Source organism: Dasypus novemcinctus, chromosome 8 (assembly GCF_030445035.2).
Source record: "Dasypus novemcinctus isolate mDasNov1 chromosome 8, mDasNov1.1.hap2, whole genome shotgun sequence".
In the NCBI taxonomy this organism is placed as follows: domain Eukaryota; kingdom Metazoa; phylum Chordata; class Mammalia; order Cingulata; family Dasypodidae; genus Dasypus; species Dasypus novemcinctus.
In genome coordinates, this window is record NC_080680.1 from 58,294,817 (window position 1) to 58,318,839 (window position 24,023).

A 24,023-nucleotide genomic window follows, 5' to 3' on the forward strand; every position below is an offset into this window, starting at 1 on the left:
TCAGGATTATGCTTTAGCCAGCTGAATTTACTCATCAGTAGCTGAAGTTGGTGCCCAACTGTCTCTTCCTCCCTGTTTTTGGGAAGTGAAGCTTTCAATTTCAGCCTCAGAACAGCTCCCAAGGTGGCTTGTGTCTCCAGTGGAAGATGGTCACTGGCCTCTGTGGCGTGGAGTGTTCTACTTATAAGTCTTATCTGCAGATGGGCAATCTTCTTCCATTCCATCAAGTATGTGGCAGGATGCTCTTCTGGCCTTCTGGAGCCCCGAAACAGGTGCTTCAGCTAGCTCCAGTGAGCTCTGGGTGTTTACTAACTGCTGTGTAGCAGGAGGTGACTCTCGGAGCTCCCTACTTCACTGCCATCTTGCTGGTTGTCTCTCCTAGAAGTATTTTTGATTAACTGTGGCATTTAATACCTACACCTCTACCTTGGAATTTAGGAATGGAAGATTGGAAGGAGCTAGATATAAAAGTTAATGACCTTCATATAACTATGAGGAAATTGAAATCCAGGGAAGGTGTGACATTAATTAGCCAAAGTCAGATGATTTCAATAGATATTTTATAGGAAGATATAGGAATGGCCATTAAATACATGAAAGAATATTCAATTCCAGTTTTCATCAGAGAAGTTCAAATTAAAACCACAATCTTGTTGAGGCCCTAGTTCGATCCCTGGTATCTCCTAAGAATAAAAGAAATGAAAAAGCCAAGTCTTACTGTGGAGCGTATGTAACTCAGTGGTTGAGCATGAGCACCAGCTTCCCATGAATTCCTGGCATCAATCCCCAGTTCTTCCTAAAAAGTAAAAAAAAAAAAAAACGTATTAAATAGATAACATCTTGGGGAGTGGATGTGGCTCAAGCTGTTTAGCACCTTCCCACAAGGGAGGTCCTAGGATCAGTTCCCAGTGGCTCCTGAAAACAAACATGGAAACAAAAAGCAAACAACAAGCAAATAAATGAAGGTGCCAACTTGGGAGAGCTGATGGTGGTCAGTGTGGTTGAGTGCCAGCTTCCCACATATGAGGTCCCGGGTTCAGTCCCCAGTCCTGTACCTAAAAACCAAAAAGCAAAAAACTGTACAGAGAGGGTAGAGTCATGCCAGCTTGAAAGAGATGCTACACATGCCCCTTCCTTTCCAGGCACATCCTGGCATTCAGTAGCCACCATGATGTTGATGCCCAAGAAGAACTGGAATGTCATATTATGTACTCCTGTTTAAGGAGGGAGTGATGGTGACCAAGAAGGATATCCACATGCCAAAGCACCCAATGTTGGCAGACAAGAATGTGCTGAACCTTCATGTAATGAAGGCCATGCAGTCTTTCAGGTCACTGGCCTATATTAAGGAACAGTTTTCCTGGAGACATTTCTACTGGTGCCTTACAAATGAGGTTATCTAGTATGTCCATAATTACCTCTACCTGCCATCTGAAATCGATCCTACCACCCTGTGTCAGAGCTGAAGAGACTGGAAAGCCATGGCGCAAAGGTCTGGAGGGCGAGCGACCTGCAAGATTCACTGGAGGGGAAGCTGACAGAGTCACCTACAGATGGAGTGTATTGTCCCCTGGTGCCAGGGAGAAAGCTGAGATGGGCTGGATCAGTAATTGAATTCCAGTTTAGAGGTGAATTTGGTTGTTGATGTGATCAGCTGCCTCAGTTAAGTTGGAGTGGGGAATTATTTTGTGTTAAATAAACCTATAGCCGGGGATGGGAGGGCAGAAAAATACAGTGACTAATGGTACATACCCATCAGGTCACTCTAATTGAAAAGACTGTCAATACTAAATGATGGTGAGGTTGTACAGCAGGGATTCTTAGCTTTTTTTGTTCCACGGACCCCTTTGCCAGTCAAGTGAAATCCACAGACCCCTTACCAAGTCCAAACTATACTGTATTATTTAATAAATATATCACACCCACACCAACATGTCCTCACAAGAATAATGTTTTTTTGAATTTCAGTTCAAGCTCACAGACCCCTTGTTAAGAACCCCTGTTGTAGAGCAATTCAATTCTAAAACTTTTCTTAGCTGGAGTACACTAACTCACACTTTGGAAAACAGCCTGGGAATTAAAAAAAACAAATAGACATACATTTATCCTATGACCAGCAATTTCAATCTTTGGTATTTTTCCATGAGGAAGAGAAACAAAAATTTATAGCAACTTCTTTCAGAATAGGTTCAAAAACAAATGTCCATTAAAAATAGAATGAAGAAACAATTTGTATCATGTCCTTATCTTGAAAAACTGCTCACAAGAAAAAGGAGCTAACTACTGATACATGCAATAAAATGGATGAATATTAAAATCGTTTTACTGTCTGAAATAAATTTTAAACACTCAAGAAGATATCCTGTACAATTCTGTTTATATGAAATTCTAAGAAAGCAAAAAGAAATTGTTGGTGAAAAAAAAATAGTGGTGACTTGGTAATGGGGTTGATCAGGAAAGGGCATGAGGGAACTTTCTGGGATGATAAAATTGTTCAATATTTTCATAGGGGTTTAGGTTATATGGGTTATATGCATTTGTCAAATCTCTTTGAATGGTACAATTAAGATTTGTGCATTTTACTATATAAATTTACCTGCAAAAATTTAAAGCTATATTTAACTAGTTAATGATATATATGATGAATTATTTAGGAGTGACATATACTGATAGTTGCAACTCCCTTTGCACTGCATCAAAAGGACTGATGGATGTGTGATAAAGCAAATGTATCAAAATGTTAATCTTAGAATCCTGGTAGTAGCTATATGGGTATTTACTATACAATGCTTTAAACTTTCTGTAATTTTGAAAAGTTTTACAATAAAATGTTGTGAAGGTAGAGTGAAGACAACGTAATGGAGTTAGGAGATATGTGGCAGTTTGATATTGTTTGTGAATTCCAAAAATAGATACTGGATTATGCTTATAAACTGGTCTGTCCCTTCAGGCATATTAGATTTTACTGGATTCAGATGTTTCATTTTTTCTTGATTAAACAATGATTAAGTCTTTGATTGGGCCACATCAGTAGGATGTTGAGGGGGTGGGGACTCACAGAGAAACTGCAAGGAAGGTTGCAGTTTTGAGCTGGAGTTGGGGAAGTAAGCTCAACAGAGGAGCAGAGCAACTGAGCCTGGGGAGAATCAGCCCCGGGGAGAGAGATACAGCTGGTTGCCTGGTAGTCTACAGCTTGCCTTGTGGAGAGAGCAGGGCAGCTGAGCCCAGAGAGAAATAAGCCCTGGGAAGAGAGGAACCCAGGAAGCCTGAACTCTTGGTCGACATCGGCAGCAATCTTGCTCCAACATGTGGCAACAGACTTTGCGGGGGAGGGAAGTAACTTACGCTTTATGGCCTGGTAACTGTAAGCTTCTACCCCAAATAAATACCCTTTATAAAGAACAGGTTTCTGGCATTTTGCACCAACACCACTTTGGCTGACTAATACAGGGTATTAACAAAGATAATCCCCAAACAATTGAGAAAATAGGAGTAGTGATGAGAGAAAATTTTGGAAGGTGGAAAGTGAATGGATGAGTGTTAACTGTTTTAGCAGACTTGAGATATCAGAATAAAGCCAGGATGAGGGAAAGCTGACAGACATCTTATTAGATAGTCAAAAGGCTCATGAATTGGCAGCACCAGATATCTTTGGAATTTGCAATGGGCACAGCAGTGGTAGGTAAATAAGGGGGGTTGGATGAAAGCTGTTTGAGAGGCAATTAGAATCTTAGATAATGTCCAGAAAGTATCCTACTGGGAGACTATTCCCACTTCTTAGTGGAAGACTGGAGGCTTATTTTCTGTTTCTTAGTGGAAGACTGGAGGCTTATTTTCTGTTCTATTAAAATAGAGGGATACTGCACTGGAAAGATGGGGCTTCTCCTAGGGAAACTGGGAAAATAGCATACTGAACCTTAACTATTGAGGAACCATTCCTTCCAGCTTCTTTACTGGCTTCTTCAAAAGCTGGCACCCAAGTTTCTACACTTCTGCAGGAAATTGAAAGACTTTTATGGGTCAGCCTACCAACCCAAGTGTAATAGTCGGCCAAAGGGATGCTGATGCAAAGTACCAGAAATCTGTTCACTTTTATAAAGGGTGTTTATTTGGGGTAGAAGCTTACAGTTACCAGGCCATAAAGCCTAAGTTACTTCCCTCACCAAAGGCTGTTTCCATGTGTTAGAGCAAGATGACTACTGAGAGTCTGCAAGGGTTCAGCCTCCCTCTTCTTCTTAAGGCTCTATGGGCCTAGCTTCTTCCAATATACCAACTTTAGGCTGGGATAAGTCTTATTCCCTCCTGTGGCTCATTCCTTTCTGGGCTCAGCTGCTCTGGTCTCTCCACAAGGTCAGCTGTAGATTATCAAGTTCTCACTTCCTGGGCTGTCTGCCATGTGTTTGGAGCCATCTCAGTTCCTGTGTTCTTCTCTTGCGAGTTTACTTCCTGGGACTCCAGCTCAAAAATCTGTCGCCTCTGCCTTGCTGTTTTCTCTGTGAACCCCTGCTTACCAAGGGGTGGGGACCCGATGTCTTACTGACATGGCTCAATCAAAGGCCTAGTCATAATTTAATCAAGTAAAAGTGAAACCTCTGAATTTAGTACAATCTAAGGGTATCACTAGCCATGAGGAACAGACCATTTTATAAACATAATATTTCTATTTGGAATTCATCTGTAATATCAAACTGCCACATAAAGAGGAAAGACCTAATGATACTGGTGTTGGAGATTTCCCAATAAATGGCCATACCTGATCTTCCTACAGTGAAGATTACAATTGTCAAGCCTCACCCACAAACTCAGAATCTACGTGTTGGAAAATGATGTATAAAAGGTGTTAGTCTTTTAGTCCCTCACTCTTAATTGAAAGCAGATAACCAAGAATTACCAGGTATTTGAAGAAATGTTTCTCAAATGGAAAGAGACCAAAACAGACTTTAAAAATTCAACTTGGAAGAAACAGAAGTTCTGTGGAGAGAATTAAATTGAAAAAAGTTAGCATTACTATCCTCAGATATGAAAGTGAATATATTCCATCTGCAAAGCAAGAATAACATGCTATATAAAAAAGAACACTATTAGAAATAAAAAATATGAAAGCAAGAGTAAAAATTATCAATAAAAGTATTAGATGATAAGGATGAAAGAAATCTAAATTAGAACAAATGACAGAGATGGAATAATAGGGGAGAAAAGACTGGAAAATTTTAGGACCAGTCTGAATAATAGGAAAAATTGAAAAAAAGAAATAAGTGAGAAAACATTGATGAACTAATTCAAGAAAACATCTCAGAGCTGAAGGATATGAGTTGCCAACTTGAAAGTGGTTCCTTTGAATATATGCCACTATGGAAAGAAATAGACCCACTGAAAATAATAGCATAATGAAATTTCAGAAAAACAGAAAGATCCCAAAGCTTTCAAAGAGAGAAGAAAAGAAAAATAGTCCACATGCAAAAGATCAGCAATCAAAATGCAAAGAATCAGGAATGAAAATAGCCTCAAACTTCTTAACTATGATATTGGATGCTAGAAGACCATGGAACAATGTCTTCAAGATCTTCTGGAAAGGGCAACTGGATGGGTGGGGGAAACATTTACTATATATCCTTTTGTATGTTTTATACATTTGAATTTTAACATTTTGAATATATGACCCATTAAAACAAAAGAAATGCAATTTAAAAATAATGATTATAAACATGACTCTTTTTTGTTTTTGTTCAAAAAGTGTGAGGACACTTATTTCCTCATTTTATTTTCACAATTAACAAAGATGCATTTTTTTTTTTCCTGCATCAAGTCTTGGAGAGTCAGAGAAAGCCTTTTGATGCTTCTTTTCTAGATGCTGAAGCAGAGCAGTAGCAGTAGCCTGTTAAGAGATATTGGTTATTGTGAAGGTATATTATTGTATGAGATGAGTTGAGCCTAAATGTGGGAGAATAAATAGTTACAGTTCTAAGGTTTGGAACAATGGTTCCCATCCTCAATTTTGGCACAGTCTAATATGTAAGGTGTCACAACTAACTCGTTAAAATAGTCAAATACCAGATTTCTAATCTATTGAGTCTTTAAAAAAAGTATTCTTACATATCACGATCTTTTAAAAAATATTTGTTTGTATTCTTGAATAGGAGAAAAAGCAGTAGAGTTGCAGCTGGTGCTAGAAGGTGTACCTCAACAGGGACATGCCTTCAAGAATATATCACATCCTTGATAGCAAATATCACCTTTTTCTGAAGGTGAAGAGAAAGTTGAGAAATTATAGAATAGATTGGTTTAGAACAGTGAGCTTTTTGAGTGTAGTCTACAACCCAGGATTACACTGTAAATGATAGAATCAGTTCGAATGTAGGTTTTGGATTTGACTCATGGTTGTAAATATACACATTATTCATTTATATTTTTATATATTATATATATGTATTTTTAATAGCTCAGAATTCAGAACTTCAAGAAAGGGCCAGTGGGATTGAAAATGCATTTCAGACTTCCCAGCAGAAATGGAAAGAAGAATGCAGAAGATTTGAAATTGATTTGGAAGAAAGAGACAGTATAATTCAAAAATGTAATCGAGAGTATGATTTACTTATGAAAGAAAAATGCAGACTAGAGAAAACTCTACAGGTAATGTATTCTTTATAAATTTTGCTATGTATATAATCATGGATATGGGTTAGAAATTATTTGAAGTTATCCCTGGAAAGGAAAATAACTACCAGAAAGCAAGAATATCTGATTTTTTTCTCGCTCTTTTTCTCCCTCCTTGTCTCTTTTCTTTATGTAGGCATTTTTGCTGGTCTCTTTTGTAGTAAGTTTTAACAATATGTTAATATGCGTACTGTTTTTGTTTTTTTTGTAAAATAACACTCAGAAACAGAGACCTTTCAGGGAATTTGGGTTTGGGTAGGAGTCACCGTTTAGCCTGTGGGATAAGAAGCCTCAAGGCTTTTTATGATGGCTTTTCTCTAGTGAAACTTATGGGAGCAGTCTTTATTACACAGATCCATTGTACTGTTATGTACATGGGAGGCTTTCTTTCATATATAAACCACAGAATCTTTCTCCTGGTGTTACTGGAGACTTAGTTTCAAATGCTATGTATTAGAAATTTAGAACTCATTAAACCTGCATTTTATTTTTTTAAGATGTTGAACTAAATTAAATCTTATATATACAGTACAACTAGGAAAACCCGAAAAGAAAAGCCTTTTACACATATTATGTATCTGTAAAATGAGAAATTAGTTATAGTTCAAACTTAAAAAATATATATTTTTTTACTTTTTTGAATTTTTAGCCTTCTAGAGATTCCTTATCCTGATTTGTTGTATACAGTTTCTTCCTACTCCCCTTTTGGAAATTCAGTGTTCTCTGTCAGTTTTATATATAAATTACCAAGTATAATCCATACAAATTGTGTATGTGTAATTAAAGAATGCTGTAGTAACTAGAATCTACTTTGTTTTTGTCTCTTTGTCATATATTTCATTTTTTCAAACTTCTAAAGTTAAACAATTTTTTAAAAGAAAATTTGGGTCAGAATATATGCCTATATAGATTATGTTCCTTAAATTAAATGAGTTACCATAGCTTCTTATTTGCATCTGCATTCTGATCAAAATATGATGGTTCTATTGACTATTTCAAAATGAATTATAATGAGTTTAAACAGTCTATTGGTAAGAAAATTCCTTTACATTTAAACTGGGGATGAAGGAAGAAAGAGAACTTTCATTGGTTTCATAATAAAGCAAGATTTTATTCATAAAAGGAAGCATTGGAAAAGCATCAGGATGAGAAGAATGAGATGGAGTCTCATATCAGGGAGACAGCAATGGAGGAGTTTAGATTACAAGCAGAACAATGGGAAGCAGAAAGAAGAGAGTTACAATTTATAGTACAGGTATTTAAAAAATAATTTGGTTCCTTAAATATGTCTTTTTAGTGCTTATATGATACAAAAATTAATGAAATAATTGACTAGCTCACTCAAAGGGAAAATAATTCCTAATCTTTGATATCTGAAAGGCCATGTTTTTTTGTTTTTTGTTTTTAATCGATACTCCAGGAGGCATAGAGAGAACCTTTCAACTATAGTGAGCAACTCAAAGCACCAGAAGAAGGCCATGTTTTATTTGTAGTTATATGACAACCTGGGCAACTGTTCCCAACAGAGAGCATTAATGTTAGAGTTGGGTATCTCTCAGGGCATAAATTTTATGACTTTTGAGAAAGCCATATATATGTTGGTATTTGATTTTTCAAATTTAAAATGAGAGACAAAGAGCAGTCTTTAATAGGATAAAGAAATAGAGTAATAAGAATTGGAATGTTAAAGAATCCTTACAAATCATATAGTACAGTGATTTCTGAATTCTTTTTGAGAAGAGGTGCAAATTGTTAATCCTCCTCTATGCTCCCCTACCCTTCACAGATCTCAAGGCTTCAAAGAGCCCTGTTTGAAAATCATTGATCATGTTTAATCTCCTTTTATAGATGAGCAGATGGAATTTAGAACTAAGTTACTGATTTACTCAGATTATAGACTGAGTGATTCATGTGACAAAGACTACAGGTCTCTAGATTTACTCCAGTGCACTTTGCATTATTTCAGGAGATTATATGAAAATATTTTGAAAAAGAGATAGACATTAAAATTGTTAATTATGTTATTGTGTATTTTAAAGGAATTTTTTATTTTTTTTAATTTTTTTAAAGATTTATTTTATTTAATTCCTCCCCTCCCCCGGTTGTCTGTTCTCTGTGTCTGTTTGCTGCGTCTTGCTTCTTTGTCCGCTTCTGTTGTCGTCAGCAGCACGGAAGTGTGGGCGGCGCCATTCTTGGGCAGGCTGCACTTTCTTTCGCGCTGGGCGGCTCTCCTTACGGGGCGCACTCCTTGTGCGTGGGGCTCCCCTACGCGGGGGACACCCCTGCGTGGTGCGGCACTCCTTGCGCGCATCAGCACTGCGCATGGGCCAGCTCCACACGAGTCAAGGAGGCCCGGGGTTTGAACCGCGGACCTCCCATATGGCAGACGGACGCCCTAACCACTGGGCCAAGTCCGTTTCCCTTAAAGGAATTTTGCAACCATTAATCTCCTTTAAGGAAAAAACCTAACCAACTGTATTATTCAGCCCAAGGGGTGCTGATGCAAAACACCAGAAATTGGTTGGTTTTTATAAAGTGTATTTATTTGGGGTAGGAGTTTACAGATACCGGCCATAAGCGTAAGTTATTTCACTCACCAAAGTCTATTTTCACATGTTGGAGCAAGATAGCTGCTGATGTCTGCCAGGGTTTAGGCTTCCTGGGTTTCTCTGGGCTCAGCTCCTCTGTTTTCTCCACAAGGTCAACTGTAGACTATGAGGCTCTCTAGACTATGCCTCTTTCCACAAGGTCAGCTGTAGACTATCAGGTGACTGGCTCTGTCTCTCTCCCTGGGATTTCTGCCCTTTCTAAGGAGCTGTCTCTACTCCTCTGTGTTCTTTTGGCTCAGGTCCTCTCTTCCTGGGGCTTGCTTCTCTTTCCTCTTCTAGCTTAATTCCCGGGGCTCTGCTTAAGGCCTCAGCATCAAACTCCAACATCAAAAACTCAAAACTCTCATGTCCCCAAAGACATGGCCCAATCAAAACCCTTGAACTCAACCATGCCCAGGTACAGACCAGATTACAAACATAATACACTATCTATTTTTGAAATTCATAACCATATCAAACTGCTACACCAACTAACTTAAAATTTCAAATAAATTTCTATCACTTCTTTCATTACTTGTTTTGAGATAAGACCATGCCTTTTGTTCATTTTTCTATGCAAAATGATAAATTGAAAGTTTTTATAGATATCAAAGACAGACACAAAAATGAAAAATACTCATCTAAACAAGTTTTTGGAGGAACTTTGTGTTAGAAATTCAACTTTGCAAGACAGAAGCTGACCAAAAATTTACAGAGAATAGGAGGCATCTTTATTTCTTCAAGAATGAAAGCTGGCAGTGAACAGTGGAAATTATGAATTTGATATGTATGTAAGTATTTAGAATACCAGTAAAAACCTGCGGATTTCTCAAACCTTTGGTTTTTGCACAATGTTCTTCCCAGTCAACCCCTCTCTAGAATCTGAAGGGATAGTATGACCGCTCTTTAAACCTGTTGGTATTCAAAGTGTCTGTTTGTTAGTTCTTTTATTGGTTTGTTAATTTGTTCATTTGTTTGTTCATCTATCCATCCATCCAACCAGCCATCTTCTAAATATTTATTGAGTTCTTGTTGTAGATCAGGAAGTATACTAGGCTCAGAGGATATAAAACTGATTAAGATATGGTTCCTGTCTTGGAAGATCTTTCAACATAGTGGGGAAGCAGACATGCAATAATAAAGTCCATTGTTATATAGTAAAAGTGTGAACATTTTGGGACAATAAAATATTCTTTATCATTATGGGACAATAAAAAAGAAATTGATTAACTACCTGGGAGACTTGGGGAAGTCTTCACAAAGCAGATGACATTTGGACTGTTGTTGATAATTGTCTTAAGTGCTCCCTGAAATAAACAAGCAAACATAAGTAAATAAAAATAACCCTTTCATTTCTAAACACTCAGAAATCTGCTGTGCCCTGAGCCAGAGGCCTGAAACTTGTAAAGTATGGTTCAGCGACCTGTGTTATAATGTGTGGGTGATGTGATTTTGATGAAGTTTCTTGGTTGAGCCTTATACCCCAAATAAAATATGTTTGGTTATTATGTGATATTAAGAGTTTACAATTCTGAATCAGACCTTAATTATAATATGTGAAGAATGAGGAATATACTCTCTAGTTATTACCACCAATAAAGTTATCTTGCTTTGATGCTCTTGTAAGATAAATTTTATTGTATTTTGTAATTTAAATGTTAGAGCTCTAGCCCTTGATTTCTTGTCCTTTTTATATTAGCAAGCAATATAGTATTTCTTTTATTAAACAAGCTTAAACTATTCCCTGAGAAGTGGATATGGCTCAAGCTCTTGGGTTCCTGTCTACCATATGGGAGGCCCGAGTTCAATTTCTGGGGCCTCCTAATGAAGGCAAACTGGCCCATGCTGCGGAGAGCTGTGGCCTGGCTGCAGGGAGCTGGTGAAACAAGATGCTACAACAAAGGGAGACTCAGAGGAGATGCAGTGAGAGCCGCAGCAGATCAGGGAGATGAGGTCCTTCAAGCAATTGGGTGCCTCTCTCCCACACTGGGTCCCCGGTGCCTCCTAAAGAGAAAGATGAGAAGAAAAAGACAAGCAGACATGGAAAGAACACACAGTGAACGGACACAGAGAGCAGACAGCGAGTGCAGAAAAACAAAAGGGCAAGGAGAAAAAATAAAAGAAAAAAATAGAAAAAAACCAACTGTTACCTAACTTTCTATGAAAAAGTCTTAACCCTAAGGTACAGAGTAAAATTCTGTTCTTTCTTTATTGGCTATTGATGGGTTTAGGTTTCCATAACATGTAGTTTTCTTTGTGTAGCTCTCTAAGGGAATACAGTTTTAAAAATAATAATAAAAAAACACTGCTTAGTGAAATCTCACCTTTAACAGACAAAGCTAGTGTAATAATTCTCTCATCTGTGCTTTAGGATAATTCAGATCCACTATAAAGAGAAAGATGTTAGTTTTATGTCATGCCACCTTTCTTTCTCAGAAATTGAAGAGCTTAATTGAAGAATACTTCTCTGTATTATTAATGGGAATCAGAAGTTACCTCAGTTTAAGATAGTGTTTCTCATTTTTTAAACTCGGCTCTGTTTAGAGAAACATTAAAGTCCCGTATATTTTTTTTAATGTTGACTGAAATTTCAAACCAAATCAAAGTCATAGTAATAATATATTTCATGTTGATCATGAAAAATGCATAGTATCATTTTATTTAATTAGTCCTTATTTTTTGTTTAAACAAATTAGCATTTATTTTGTTTTTATGTATATTTTCATTTGTTCCCAAAATAGGGTGAACTTTAAGGATGTTTATTTGCTACAAGCTGTTCTGTTGGAGGTAGTATGGACTACAATGGTAAAACTTTGTTTTTAAACCACCATACCCTCCACTTTGTCATTTTCTCAGTTCCTTTAAATGTATACTTTATCACCAGAATTGAAAACAACATTTAAAAGATGAATGGATATATTTTTCTTTATTTCATTTCTAAAATTCTACATCTCAGCCAGGAAATAAAGTGATTCTTTCCTTATTCATTGAATAAATTTGGTGTATGTGTCTAATGATTAAGGGGAAGAGGATTTTTTTGATGGTAAAGAAAGTGGATATTGTAGATTGAAAATCACACCAAGGAACTGAGGAAAGAGGAGGAAGAGAGAGGAAGTAGTAAAGGAAGACATTAGACCAGGCTTCAGCATCAGTAGGATATTTGATAACACATCTATTAGGGATTGGGTGCTACATGTCAAAGACTGACAGGGTGAGCACAGTTGTGATCTAGGAACCACTTGGAGGATGTTACATGAAAAGAAAATGTTTGAGAAGTTTGCCTCAAAAAAAAAGTTAGCCTCAAATGATCTCAAGCAAGAAGGAAAATTTTTTTGTAGTTTCTTGGGAAACCATCTACTGGTGCACTGTATAAGCAAATGGCATAAAAAATGACTCAGGCAGAGGTTTTTTCCAAAGGGAAAATATCTTTACATTTAATTTATAAAATTACCATAGTATGGTCATTGAAAAAATGCCCTTAATGTAGCCAAGCTTAAAGGAGAAATTCAAGGTCTTTCCCCACCCCCTCTTTCAGTCCCACTCATCTGCAGGTGTATGACCACATACTTATTATATTACATTAATGAAAGTGTATACCTCAATAATATTTTGTGTACATTTTTTCATGTCAATACATTATTCTTTTAGTGTTTGCATGGTATTCTGTCCTGTGGATTATGCACGTATATTTAATCTCTTACTGATGGGCATTTTGGTTCTTTGAAAAATTTTTACTTTAATTAAAAATGATCAACTAGCATTCTTGTTCATATCCCTGAGAAATTGTACAAGTGATTTTGCTGTGTAAATGCATAGAATTGTAATTGTTGGTTCTGTAAACTATGGATTTATAATTATGATAAGTATTACACAGTTTGTACCAGTTTATACTCTATAGCAACAAACACAAAATATTTTTAATTGGAGAACTGTGCTGGATTTGGGGATTTAGAAAGGAGGAGCTTGTTCTGGTTCTTTGAGGATATAACATTATTTTAAGGTGTTGATTGTAGCAAGAGTGCTGTATTTCATAAGATTGTGAAGAACTTTAGTTCTGATACTTTTCTAGCTATACTTGTTTATGTCTTCAGAGTTTAAACCATATTTTGAATTCTAAGAAGTGTTCTTTATATAATTTAATTTAAAGAAGCAAACATTTTGTGCTAGGTTTTTGGAAGATGTGAAAAGAAAATTAATTTTCTTGTGATCTTAAATGTCAGCTCAAAAACAGACAGTATTCATATTATTTCAAGCTCAATAACTCCCTCTAGTGGGGAAAAGAAAAACTCTCAATTTCCAAAGTCCATAATACGATTTTATTACAAACATACACACTCAAACACAAACTTTGCAGGGATCCAGGCAACTTTTGGTTTGATTATAAAACAAATTCTGAAACAAAAATTTTAAAGTAAAATTTATTTGGGGGAAATATAATTATCTTCATGAAAATTACAACACATTGGTAAGACACACAATGTAAGATGGTTTATATTGATAAAACCATGAATTGAAAACAGATGTTCTAACATATATAAAGAATTATGATTAATATAACCAATGCCATGTACTCACCACCTATTTGTCATATTTGCTGTAGAATTAAAGATAAAAAATTGTTATGTCAGTGAAGCTAATTCTTTGAATAACTCCCCCATTCTGTCATTGCCCCAGCCCCATCTGAAGATGGTGTTTAATTGTCTGTCCACATAGTTTATCATATTATTTTAGTATTTTGTGTGTTTTTAAAAAATACATAAAGTATCATAGAGAATGCATCTTTGTGTAATTGCCTTTTTCACTTGTGTATTTGAGATTTATCCAAGTTAATAAAGTAGCTTTGGTTCATTCAGTTTAACTGCATGTGCTTATGCATATGCCATGATTAATTTATTCATTATTTAATTGATGGAGATTAAGTTCTTTCCATATTTTCATTATTATAGATAGGGCTTCCTTGAACATACAAATGTTTTTATTGATGTGATTATATTTTTAATGGCTGTACAATAGTTGGGAGGTAAAATATATGGCAAATTATTTTACAATGTGGTTGTACCAATTTGAGAGAAGAGTTTCTCTTCCCTCACAGCCTCTTTAACATTTGATATTCAGATTTAATTTCTTTTGCAATCTGATGTGTGTGAAATTGAATCTCATTTTTGCTAAAATTTTTATTTCCCTGACATTGAATGTTTTACGTTTGGCCATTATGTTTCCTCTTTTTAAACTGCCAGTTTATAATTTTTCCCCTTTTTTCTTTTGGATTGTTTATATGTTTTATTTGGTATATAGGAACTATTTATATATTTGATTACCAGTCCTTGGTTATATATATCCCTATTGCAAACATTATTTTTTTCTTTATGGTGATAGGGGGACACTTGCATTGTCTTTGATGTGTGGTTGTAAATTTTAATGTAGTTTAATTTATAAGTCTTTTCCTTTATGGGTAAAGCTTTTTATGTCTTACGTAATCCAAAATCATAAAGAGACTATATTTTGTATATATGTAATGTGAGATGGCATCTAATTTTAATTTTTTCCAAATGGATATCGAAATGTCTCTGTATCAGTTATTTGTCTCTTCTTTTACACTTAATGGTTTATATTGCCATCTCCATCATGTTCCTTCCTTTATAGCTAAGGTTTCAATCTTGGACCCTCTATTCTCTTTTACGTGTTTGTCTATTTCGACATCAATACTAAATTGTTTATCACAGCTTCAGAGAAAGTCTTGAAGTATTGTAGGGTAAGGTCTCTTTATTCTTAACCTTTTTTGGGTGGTGGTTATTCTTAACCTTTTACTTCTCTGTAAGGGTTTGAGGATTCTATCAAGAAGCTTTGCTGTAATTTTGATTGGACATAAGGATTAATATGGCATAAAATTGATGTTATTATATAAATATCTTCCACTGTTTATCCTTTTATCTTTTTGCTCTTATTTTCTGGGAGGTTTCCTCAAATTCTAAAAAAATTTTTGTTAAGGAGGTACTGGAGATTGAATCCAGGACCTTGTATATGTGAGGCAGGCACTCAACCACCGAACTACACAACTGCTCTGTTTTCCTCACCAGCTTTTCAGTTGACTATTTCATTTCTGCTTTTAGTTCTATTTATTTATTTATTTTTTAATTTATCCCCCCCACACTTGCTGCTTGCTGTCTGCTCTTTTTGTCCATTCTTTCGCGTTACTCTGTGTCTGCTTGTCTCCCTTTGTTGCATCATCTTGCTGCGCCAGCTCACTGCGGGGTGTGGGCTGTCAGCTCTCCGTGGTGCAGGCCAGCTTGCCCTCACAAGGAGGCCCTAGGACGCTAACCCAGGGTTTCCAATATGGTAGATGGGAGCCCAATCGACTGGGCCACATCTGCTTCTCATGCTTTTAGGTTTTTTTAATTTCCAAAATTTCTTTTTTGTTTTTTAACTATACCATATTATATTGTTTCATGTTCGTGGTATCTTAATTTAGCACTCAGAATCTAAGTCATACTTTTTCATTTTTTTAAAGATTTATTTTATTTATTTTTCTCCCCCCACCCCCAGTTGTCTGCTGTCTGTATGCATTCGCTGTGTGTTCTTCTGTGACCGCTTCTATCCTTATCAGAGGTACCAGGAATCTCTGTTTCTTTTTCTTGTGTCAAGTCATCTTGTGTCAGCTCTCTGTGTGTGCAGCGCCATTCTTGGGCAGGCTGCACTTTGTTTCACACTGGGTGGCTCTCCTTACGGGGCGCACTCCTTGTGCGTGGGCTTCCCTATGCAGGGGATACCCCTGTGTGGCATGGCACTCCCTGTGTGCATCAGCACTGCACATGGGCCAGCTGCACACGGGTCAAGGAGGCCCGGGGTTTGAACTGCGGACCTCCCATGTGATAGACGGATGCCCTATCCATTGGGCCAAGTCTGCTTCCCGTAAGTCATACATTTTTGAAGGTTTTATTTTCTCTGAGTGTCTGGTCCCATTTGCTTCATAGTCTCTGAGTCTACATGAGAGTCTTTCCCCAAATATTTGGTGATCCTTGACTGTGTGTTCATATTTAAAAATGAGATACTAAAGAGTTGAAAGGAAGCTCTTTGTATGTAGAACCATTCAGTTTAATTGGGTAACTTTAAATATTACTAACTATTGCCTTTTCTCTTGGGCTGATAGTTTTCCCAGAAAAGAATCTTCTAGTCTCCTCCTTGAAGATGCTTTATGTGTAGGAGTCAGTGTTTTGGGAGCTGAGCTGGAAAAGAGGTCTGTAAGGTCTCATTGCCGTTCTATGGACTTTCACTAATTCCCTAATTTTAAATAGGATTGCTCATTCTGACCGGACACACAGGTATGCCTAGCTCATAACCTCCTATCTCTTTAGTTCAAGCTTTCCAGATAGTAAATACCTTCCCTTTTCTTAAGATAGGGAGGACATTTGTCAGGGAGGGAGCTGGCAGAGGGGACTATTTCTTTCAGAGGCTTCCAGCAATCCTCTGGTATTCATTTCTACCTCCTGCCTTGACTTTATAGGTAACTGATGCTTTCAGTTTCCAAGCTTTTATGGGTATGAATCAGCTTGCTACTAGGCACCTTCCTTTTAAAGTATTTAGAAAAGTTGACAGAACTGAAATGTAAGCCATTTATCACCTATTTGCTTTCAGTCTTCCAAATTTGCTTTTTTTTTTTTAATTTATTTTTATTTATTTCTCCCCACCCTCTTGTTGTTTGCATTTGCTGTGTCTGTTTGTTGTGTGCTGGTCTTCTTTTTTAGGAGGCACCAGGAACCGAACCTGGGACCTCCTGTGTTCGAGGGAGTTGCTTAATTGCTTGAGCCACTTTGCTCCCTGCTTTGTTGTCTCTCTCATTATGTTTTCCTCCTTTTGTCTCTTGTTGCATCATCTTATTGCATCAGCTTGCTGCACCAGTTTGTTGCAACAGATTGCTGTCTTGCTCGTCTTCTTTAGGAGACACCGGGAACTGAACCCAGAACCTCATCTGTGGTAGGTGGGAGCTCAATTGCTTGAGCCACATCCTCTTCTCCCAAATTTGCTTTTGACTTTTGTTTGCTCTCATTTTCTCCATCATTCATTTTGATTATTTTATTTTCATTTATATGAGATTTCAGAAGCAAGCAGAGGTGAATAGATATGTTCACTCTTTTTAACTGGTTATAGCTCCTTTCTGCTCTTTCTAACTTATGGTGTGATAGATCTATAGTCTCACTTTTCATATTATATGAGCTATTGATTTACTGAGTATTTTTAGTATTAAAAAGTATTTTATAGTGTGAAGCTGTTGTGAGGACTTTTTTTCTATTCCTTGACTTTTGATTTTTTTTTCTTGGATGGGCCTTTTTTCTTTCGTATGTTCTTTTTCTCTTTTTAAAAAAATTTTGCATCATTTTTATGTTTGTGTAATGGCTATATCATTTCTTTGCATCTTCCTGATACTCACTTGGCATTATTTAGATTGATTTATTTATTTTGAATTTTCATTTATTTTCATTTATTTTACTTATAGTAATAAAATTTTTTCTATCTCATACATGATTGAACACATATTTTGCTTTAAAATTAAGTCACAATTGACCAAACAATGGTTTATTTTTCTACTCAAATGACCAAGCTGCTGAATCTTAAAAGCTTCAACACATTTTGTATCTTATTATTTTTACTGAACAATAAGACCTTCTGTTTTGATTATTCTTTGTAAACAGTAATTTTGTTTCTCCATTGGCTTTCAAATGCCATGACAGATGGTTTAACATGGTGGCTGCTGCTTTCATGGGATTATATTAAAGGAATCCTCATTTCCAGTGCAATCTTTCGTTGAAAGTCCATCCATCAGGACTTGTCTATTGTGGTTGGCCAAGAAGTCCTGCTTTGGCTGCCAGGGCTTCATTCTGCTGAATGTGATATTCCTGAAATCTCGTGGATATTCTTTGTGTCATTTTTAAATATTTCTGTGAGCAATGTTTTGAACAGGTAGTTTCTTCAGGCTTTACTTCTCTTGTTGTGAAGTCTTTAACACAGTCCAAAAAGCAGGTTTCTGTAAGTTTATTGTAGGTTCCAAGAAATTCTTTAAACTTTTCTGATGCATGAGTTCCCTTTCTGTTCTGGAAAAGTGGGTTGTCCAACCTTTGCTGGAATGTTTCCAGTGAGGTCAGATTTGTTACCTGAGGTCACTTACATAGACTAGCAACAACTGGGATAGCTGAGGCTCATCTGAAGTGTTCAGAGTTCAAAATCCAATATTTTTCCCACTAGACCATAAGACTTAAGCACAGACTCTCACATCTGACACCAGGGCGAAGCTGCAGAACGGCGCTGTTGGTTGAGTCCAGGGGAAGGAAAGCAGGGTCAGGGTAGGTGCTGCTGCGGCTAGATGGGAGAAAACACCTTTAGATTTATATTTGCTATGAAACAGTGTGAGTTCTTATCTTTCTTACTATTTGTTTTTCCCTTTGAACTTTTCTGTAGGCTCAGGAAATGATGGCAGGGCAGCAAGGGCTCAGGTGATGTAGTAGGTGATCCTAGGTTCCATCCCATTTCAGATTTATTAGATGCCTTATACTATCTTGTTGGAGGTTCTGTACTATTTTGTGTGTTTGTGTTACGGGATAGTACTTTTGAGCTTTGTATTGTTTTCTCAATTCAGTGTGTTGCCCCTTCAACTTTATAAAATAAAAAGAAAGAAGAAAAAACCAAAGTAAACAGTGGAAAACAGGAAACATATTCCATTTTAGATAGTATGTTATCTATTGCTGAATCAGTGAATTATTTTGAACATCTGAATCTACATTTTCCCTATGGTGAAGATGTCAAACCAGGGCTTAAAATGATGAAGACAGAACTGAACTATATTGGTGTTTCTTAGAATGTTCCAAAACCACTAGTCCATTGGATGTTAATGCTTGGTCTCTTTAAAAACATGTTCACTGATCAAACTTGTTTGAAAACACTTTCTTTGTAATAGAACTTTCATAATCTATAATGCTTTTGTGCATTGCGAGTATCCAAAATATAAACAAGTGTATAATGTTTCTTATCTTATTTGACATAGAAATTGCCTTTTAATGGATAGTTTTGTGGGGCTAGGAGGTTGTGGAATTTGTAAAATGCTTGATTAAATAATCTCCAAGGCCTGTTTAGTCCTAAAACCCTATGATTCCCTAATTCTAAAATTCTTTTGTATAGCTACTTTCTCTTTAACAGTAGTCTCTTTTGAGAGCTTTTAAAATTCATCTGAGAGAAAAGGTTTTATTTAGAGCATAATGGGTTTTAAGCATGTTCCTTTAATACCTAATAACTTCATTTCAGTGAGGAGGTTGTATTCATACCTTTCTGATGATAGCTGTTGTAGTATTGCATAGAGGGGAATAGGAAAGGGTAGATCTGATTTGGCTGCAGAAGCTAGACAAATAGCAAATTTACTCTGAAAACTATAGAGCTTTCAGAATATATATTTTTCCTATTGTTATTTGGTTTAGTGCCTACTAGAGTGTATTTATATATGAATTTTTTAAAGATTTAAAGTGTATGGTTTATAGAAGGAATGAAAGAAAATTTCTTTCTATCAGCATATAGACATACAGGAAAAATAGGACATTTTGATTCCACCATTTTGAGAACAAGGAAGTTTTGATTCCACTCAAAGAGAACAAAACAACTTTAGCCTATTTTAAATTGATTTGAAGGCATGTATTTGAGTTTTCATATAACTTGAAATCCGCATCTGCTTTGGTTGATCACTCCACAGGTCTAAGTTCCATGAGTGAAAAGATCAGAGAAGCCTGTCCATTGAAGAAGCAATTTAGTTTAAGTTATGTATCTCATATTTACTAAAAAGGATTTTGGAGGGAAGCGGACTTGGCCCAATGGATAGGGCATCCGTCTACCACATGGGAGGTCCACGGTTCAAACCCTGGGCCTTCTTGACCCATGTAGAGCTGGCCCATGTGCAGTGCTGATGTGCGCAAGGAGTGCCATGCCACGCAGGTATGTCTCTTGCGTAGGGGAGCCCCACGTGCAAGGGGTGCACCCCGTAAGGAGAGCCGCCCGGCGTGAAAGGAAGTGCAGCCTGCCCAGGAATGGCGTCGCACACACGGAGAGCTGACAAAACAAGATGAAGCAACAAAAAGAGACACAGATTCCCGTGCCACTGACCACAACAGAAGTGGACAAAGAAGAACATACAGCAAATGGACACAGAGAACAGACAACTGGAAGGGGCGGGGGAAGGGAGAGAAATAAATAAAAATAAATCTTAAAAAAAAAAAAAGGATTTTGGAGTAGAATGTCTTTTAGTGTGTAAATTTATGAACTAAAGGAGGCAGTAGCACAGGCCGGTATATTATAATGGAAGAAATACTCCAGAGGCAATTGAGCTGGTTAAAAACTAAAAAAAAAAATGAGTTTTTAGATTGGTCTGTGGGGTTTTTTAAAAAAATTGGACTGTGATGTTTGCAGAGTACTGAACTATGCAGCAATACATGTAGATATAAAAATATAAATATGTATTTTTAACTTTTTACTTTGAAACATGTTCAAACTTATAGGACAGTTAGAAAAATAATGCAAACCCCATACAGAGAAATCCAACATACCCCTAAGCCGCCACCCCCAGATACCCAGATCGATCCACCAATTTTAATGTTTTGCTATTTTGCTATATCATTCTATCCATCTATTCATTTACTTTTCTATCAGTCCATTTTTTGAACACTTAATATAGATTGTATACATCATAGTCCTTGAATATTTAATACTTATATTTACATTTCCTAAGAACAAGGTTATTCTCTTATGTAACAACCTTAAGTTCAGTTATCAAATTCAAGCAATTTAACTTTGATATAAAGCTTATGGTGTATATTCCAGATTTTTCAGATATCCCAATAATGTCAATTTTAGTCTTTTCTCCTCCCTTGCCAGATTCCATTTAGGATCATGAATTACATTTATTGTCATTGTCTCTTTAGTTGCTCTTTCTTTCTTTTGGTAAAGGTGGGAACATATATATAAGAAACTTTCCCATCTCAACCACTTCCATTTAGTAGGAAAAATCACATTCACAATATTGTCGTCTGCCATCTTCCATTACTAAAACTTTCCCATCTTTCCAAACAGAAACCACACACCTACTTTGTATTAACTCCCCATTTCCCTTACCCCTCACCCCAGGTAATTTATACCCTAATTTCTTTCTTTATGAGCTTGAATATTCTCTGATATTTTCTTTGTAGTTTCCGTGGGGCTTACATTTAACCTTCTATGTCCATGATACTTTCGTTTGCTTTGTTACCAACTTAGCTTCACCAGTATATACAAACTACGTTCCTGTACTGCTCTGTCTCCCCAACTTTATATAGTACTTGTTACAAATTGCAAAACTACTGATTTATTGTTATATTTTATGTATTTTCCTACTAGACCCTATGGAAGTAAAAAGTGGGGTTACAAACCAAAAATACATAGTGCTGGTATTTTTGTTTATGCATGTCATTACCCTCACTAGGGCTCTTTATTTCTTCATGCATCTTTGCTCTGTTATCTGTTGTCCTTTTATTCCCAATCTCAGAACTCTTCTTGGCATGTCTTGTAGTGCTAGTCTAATGGTGATGAACCCTTCAGCTTTTGTTTATTTGGGAATGTCTTAATCTTTCCCTTATTTTTGAAAGACAGTTTTGCTGGATATAGAATTCTTGACTTCTTCCCACTTCTGTGGTTTCCAATGAGCAGTCGGCATTTATTAACAGTTTTCTTGAGGCCCTATTGTGTGTGATATCTTGCTTCTGTCTTAACTGCTTTTAGTATTCAGTAGTCTGAATATATACCACAGTGTGAGTTTTTTGGGTTAATCCCATTTGGAGTTCACTGAGTATCTTGGATGTATATATTCATGTCTTTTATTAACTTTGGGAATTTTTCAGCTGTTACTTCCCTGAATATTCTCTCTGCCAAAGTCTCTCCTTCCTTTCTGTTTTTTTTTTAAATTTTATTTCTCTCCCCTCCCTCACTCAGTTGTCTGTTCTCTGTGTCTATTTGCTGCGTGTTCTTCTTTTGTCTGCTTCTGTTGTCAGTGGCATGGGAATCTGTGTTTCTTTTTGTTGCGTCATCTTGTTGTGTCAGCTCTCTGTGTGGGCGGCACCATTCCTGGGCAGGCTGAACTTTCTTTTGCGCTGGGCGGCTCTCCTTATGGGGTGCACTCCTTGTGCATGGGGATCCTCTGCGTGGGGACACTCCTGCGTGGCAGGGCATTCCTTGTGCGCATCAGCACTGCACGTGGGCCAGCTCCACACGGGTCAAGGAGGTCCGGGGTTTGAACCACGGACCTCCCATGTGGACCTCCCAAGTGGACCTCCCAAGTTCGCTTCCCTCTCCTTTCTTTCTGGGATTTGCACAATGCATGTATGGGTACATAGTTTATATGATGGTGTCTCACAGAGGGCCTCAGGCACTGTTAACATTTCTTCATTCTTTCTGCTGGTCAGACTGAATGATTTCAATTTTCTTCAAGTTCACAGATTCTTTTGACAGCTCCAATTTGCTGTTGAACCCTCTAGGGAATTTTGAATTCACCTGTGCTTGATTTCTTTTCATTTCTATCTCTCTACTGATATTCTGTTTGTTCTCATTTATAATTTTCCTGATTTCCTATAGATTTCTTTTTTGTCAATATTTTCTTTTAGCTTTTTGAGCATATTTAGGACCACATTTTAAGTCTTTGTCTTGTATGTCCTAGGTCTGGTGCTCCTCATTGATGGTTTCTAATGCTTTAAATTCTTCTTTGCTTGGGCCATCACTTCCTATTTCTTTGTATGTTTTGTAATCTTTTGTTGCAACCTAGACATTTTGATATTTTATTGTGTTATTGCTGAAATTTAGATTCTTTGTTATCTATTCTTTAAGTTTGTATCCAGGTAGTATTATGATCATGTTTTTCCTTGAATGCAAGCAGCTACAAAAAACACACACAAAAAGACAAAACAACAAAACAAGGTTAAAAAAAAGAAAACACTTTCCCCAGTCTTTGTAGATCAGCTGGTGTTAAGTGCTCTCCTTAAGAGCTTATCCATATAATGACTTTAGAGAATAGCGATAGGCCAAACTGTAGGGGCCTCCCTGATTCTGGCAGACACCAGTTTCTTCCCATAAGCAACATGACTTGACTGCTCTCCTACAGTATTTTGAGGAGAATTCTGTGAGCTGCCTTCTACATGCAGGACAAGTTTTGGGACAGTACGTCTCTCAGGCTACCACCATACAGGTTGGGCTAGACATACATTCTTCTAGCATGTGTTCGAGGGTTGTTCTGCTCCCTCTGGAACAAAGGCTGGCTGTGCACCAAACTGGTGAGGGGTGGGGGTTGGGCCAGGGAGGGAGTAATGACATCTTACTTTTTTTTTTTTCCTTTCCTTTATAGAAAAGTTTTGTGTTTACAGAAAATCATGCATAACATACAGCATTCCCACCGCACCACCAATATCTTGCACTGGTGTGGAACATTTTTATAATTGTAGTGTAGTTCCGTAAATTTTTAAAAAAATTTAAAATTCTGTTACCATTTATATAACATTCTAATCATATTCAGATACTTATTTCAGTGCTGATAATTGCACTCACAATGTTGTGCTACCATCACCACCAACCATTACCTAAACATTTCCATCATTCCAAATAGGAATCCCGTACATTTTAAACCTTAACTTCCCATTACCTATCCCCACCCTGTCCCCTGGTAGCCTATGTTCTAGATTCTAACTCTATGAATTTGCTTATTCTAATTGTTTCAAAACAGTGAGGTCATAG

General features: G+C 36.8%; 1 protein-coding gene and 1 pseudogene across 5 annotated transcripts in view; both read left to right on the forward strand.

Annotated features, from left to right (window-relative positions):
• The window catches only part of CCDC171 (coiled-coil domain containing 171), a 549,802-nt gene that overhangs the window by 64,762 nt on the left and 461,017 nt on the right, over positions 1–24,023 (forward strand). For 4 of the 5 annotated variants that reach the window (XM_058301890.2, XM_071216746.1, XM_071216743.1 and 1 more), the window contains 2 exons: positions 6,440–6,630; positions 7,778–7,909. In XM_058301890.2, the coding sequence (XP_058157873.1) occupies positions 6,440–6,630; positions 7,778–7,909 (323 nt within the window). The remainder of the gene's footprint in view (positions 1–6,439; positions 6,631–7,777; positions 7,910–24,023) is intronic. The other variant, XM_058301891.2, reaches the window with a different exon arrangement.
• Positions 489–1,645, forward strand: LOC139439444 (small ribosomal subunit protein eS10-like; annotated as a pseudogene).